The 2,933-nt window shown below is 43.3% G+C and overlaps 1 protein-coding gene across 1 annotated transcript; it reads right to left on the reverse strand.

The window, feature by feature from the left end:
• Positions 1-708: 708 nt before the first annotated feature.
• On the reverse strand, positions 709-2,633 carry LOC118436562. The gene is made up of 6 exons (XM_035854949.1): positions 2,085-2,633; positions 1,835-2,008; positions 1,597-1,759; positions 1,373-1,529; positions 861-1,285; positions 709-783 (listed from the first exon to the last, which is right to left on the reverse strand). Exons 1-6 carry the CDS (start codon positions 2,631-2,633, stop codon positions 749-751), a joined length of 1,503 nt encoding a protein of 500 aa, XP_035710842.1. The 3' UTR covers positions 709-748.
• Between the last annotated feature and the right edge of the window lie 300 nt (positions 2,634-2,933).

Below are 2,933 nucleotides of genomic sequence, written 5' to 3' on the forward strand. Positions count from 1 at the left end.
CGACCTGTTCAAAATATTTAATACCTTTCCACAAATAACATCCTCCTCAAACCCCTGAAACACCTGCCATTCCCGAAAACACGAATTTAAACCCACCTCAAAACCCGATGACAAAAGCCTCACTTCCCGTTCACCGATAAGACATATAAAATATGAAGGATTTAATTTCAGCCTTGCTCAAAGACTCACAGAGTCGGAAAGGTATTTAACTTTCTCATCAAATTGCGCTTTCACTCCTTTCTCTTGCAGCTGCTGCTTCTGCTGTCCTCGCCTCTCTTCATTCATTCATTCATTCACTTGCATGCGTGCATTCGTTCTTCTTCACTCACCAAACTTTTTAGTCATCACAGCCTCCTCCTCCGATGCATTTGTGTGGGGACACGTGGCTGCACATCCTTGTGAATCTTTCATCGTTTCATTTCATTCCCCCATCATTTGTACAAAGTCCGTGGAGAAATCTCTTCATCCCGACCATTACATTATGACGATGACTAGAACGGAGAATGGTGATCAAACACCAAGAGGCAAAAAGCCATTGGGGATATTTTAAATCTAAGTATGAGGGGTCCCACCCAATGTGGAAGAAGAGATTCAATAATTAAAATTTTAAATTATTATGAAAAGCTACCTTTCATGCAATAAATTACAATGTCAAACCAATAGCAAAGTATATTCACGGAATACATTCATTTATGTTTCAACGTACGCAGTCAAGAAGGAAAAAGTCAAGAAAAATGTCAGTGCATAATTAAATCAATAGAACAATGGGTGGGTGAGTTGTACCTATAGAAAAGATTTAATAATTATTATAGGCAATGCTTTCATACAATAATTGTAAAATATAAGTGACAAAGTCATACCGGGTTGCATCCCGTGGAAGAAAGTAACCATTCCCGGTTGGGTGACGACCTGGGTGGTGACCGCCCCAGGGTCAAACCCATACTCTTCCTGGAACTCGAACCTCATTTCCAACTTTTTATCCGTCCCAGGGAAGGGGTTGTTGTAGTCGGCGATGTGGAGGTCTATCGCGGCAGCAGAGAAAGCCATCCATCGTTGGGTCTTCGGATCCATTAAATCCAGGCATTGCCTGGCCACCTCATTAAGGTAGCCGACAACACCGTTAAGAAGCTGGATACTCTCGAGGGGTTTGAAGGTCCCCATGGCCTTAATCATCCAACGAAGATACCATTTGATCTTCTTTGCCGCAAGTTCCGTCTCCCCGTACAGGCCCAGCTTGATTGAACCGTTGGGACGGATTCGCAAATTGTTCTCTCGAACGAAGAGTCTGGAAAAAATAAATAATAATTATTTAATTGGCATTGCCAGAAATAATATTATGTAAATATAGATATCAAAAGTATATAAGAAATACCGGAAGCTGCAAGCGATATTAGTTCCATTCATGATGGAGTCGTAGATTACTTGTGCTGCCTCGTTCGCGTCGTCACTAGCAGTGATGCAGACAGATGTTCCCATCAGCTGGCCCATTGGATTCTCCCAAAAGGTTAAATATACCTTCCACATCCCACCTACAAATAAATATCACAATTAATTAATAGGCATTGCCTCTTTTTAATTATAGTAGAAAATACTTACATATATTATCTTCCTTCGTCACCTCACGCCAAGTCATCCTCTCCCCGGCTCTTGTTTTCGTCCAAGTGAAAACTCGAGGGAGAGTGTTACGAGACGGCATTGCCGGGGGACGAATGTTCAATAATAGTGGGGGGCCTCTTTGCCGTCGATCTGAGAACCACAACTGAAAACAAATATACATAATTCGTTAATAATGAATTTGAAAATTACTGGCAATGCCATAAAAGTAAATCCTTACTCTCAATTTTGTCCTGGTGAAGCCAACTAGGCCAAGCAGACGGGCTTTCTCATCAGGGTCAGGGTTGGGACCATTCTGGAACGACGCCTCCAAGATGGTAAGCTGCTGTGGGGAATATTGCTTGTTACTTGGGCGGCCACTGGCAGGTTTAGTTAACCTATGTGTGAACCAATTCTAAACACCCCACAGTTAAAGATCAAATTATTGTTATTTGGCGGACATTGTCCTTAAGAAATGTTTATTTACTCACCCGTAGTTGTTTTGGGGTCTTCGGTGGATCAGCAGGCGATGCCTTATTTAAAAGCACGACCAATTCGTTTCGCCGTTTCATTTTGGGGCTCTTGTTTTTCTTAAATTCCTCTTCAAGGATTTCCAAGTCGGTGGCGGAAAAAAAAGCCCGATTTGTAGGGATTGTATATTGTCTCCTTGGCTTTTCCACTTCCTCCTCCCCCTCCGATGATGATGAGGATCGAGATGGAGATCGATCCCGTCGAGACCTCCGCGGCTTCTTCCCACCGTCGTCACTCTCATCTTGACGGGTCCTTTTCCGGCTAGGCCGTCCTTCCCCACCTGACGGAATATCCTCGTCGTCTCCCTCCCCACCACTCACCTCCCCCTCGGTCCCTCCTGCCTCCTCTCCCTCAGACTCCCCACCATCGTCACCCGTTTCCTCTTCTCCCTCCTCCCCCTCGTCGTCATTCCCCGACGCCAACTTCTCCAACAAGTTCTTCACGGCCCTCCTAGCCCGCCGAGCAGACTTTCGGCTCGGCCTGCCCCCCGAGACCATCATCGACTTCATCGTAACAGCAGGATCTGGTAAAAAAAATAATTAGTTATATTGAGGCAATACCTATAAAATTGTATTTTGCACAATAATTTACCTTGTAACAATCGAAGATTGTGAAAATCTGTTCCGTAGATAATGTAATGGCCCTTAAAATGGCCGTTGGGTTTAAAAACGCAAAAAATCGAATTAAAATTGATTTTGAATAAAAACTGTAGGTGAGAGATAATATTATGCAGATATTATTATATTATGAATATTATATGTGATCGATTTGTGAATGTCTGCTGAACGTTGCGTGCTAGCAAGAAATGA

This window comes from Folsomia candida, unplaced genomic scaffold, assembly GCF_002217175.1.
Source record: "Folsomia candida strain VU population unplaced genomic scaffold, ASM221717v1 Fcan01_Sc009, whole genome shotgun sequence".
Classification (NCBI taxonomy): Eukaryota; Metazoa; Arthropoda; class Collembola; order Entomobryomorpha; family Isotomidae; genus Folsomia; species Folsomia candida.

What these genes read in the sequence shown, in the direction of transcription:
- LOC118436562 (XM_035854949.1), bottom strand. Translation starts at nt 2,633, where the DNA reads ATGAAGTCGATGATGGTCTCGGGGGGCAGGCCGAGCCGAAAGTCTGCT. An exon ending in AGACCCCAAAACAACTACGG is followed by an intron (nt 2,009 to 2,084) that starts GTGAGTAAATAA and finishes TGGGGTGTTTAG; the next exon opens with AATTGGTTCACACATAGGTT. An exon ending in GACGAAGGAAGATAATATAT is followed by an intron (nt 1,530 to 1,596) that starts GTAAGTATTTTC and finishes ATTTATTTGTAG; the next exon opens with GTGGGATGTGGAAGGTATAT.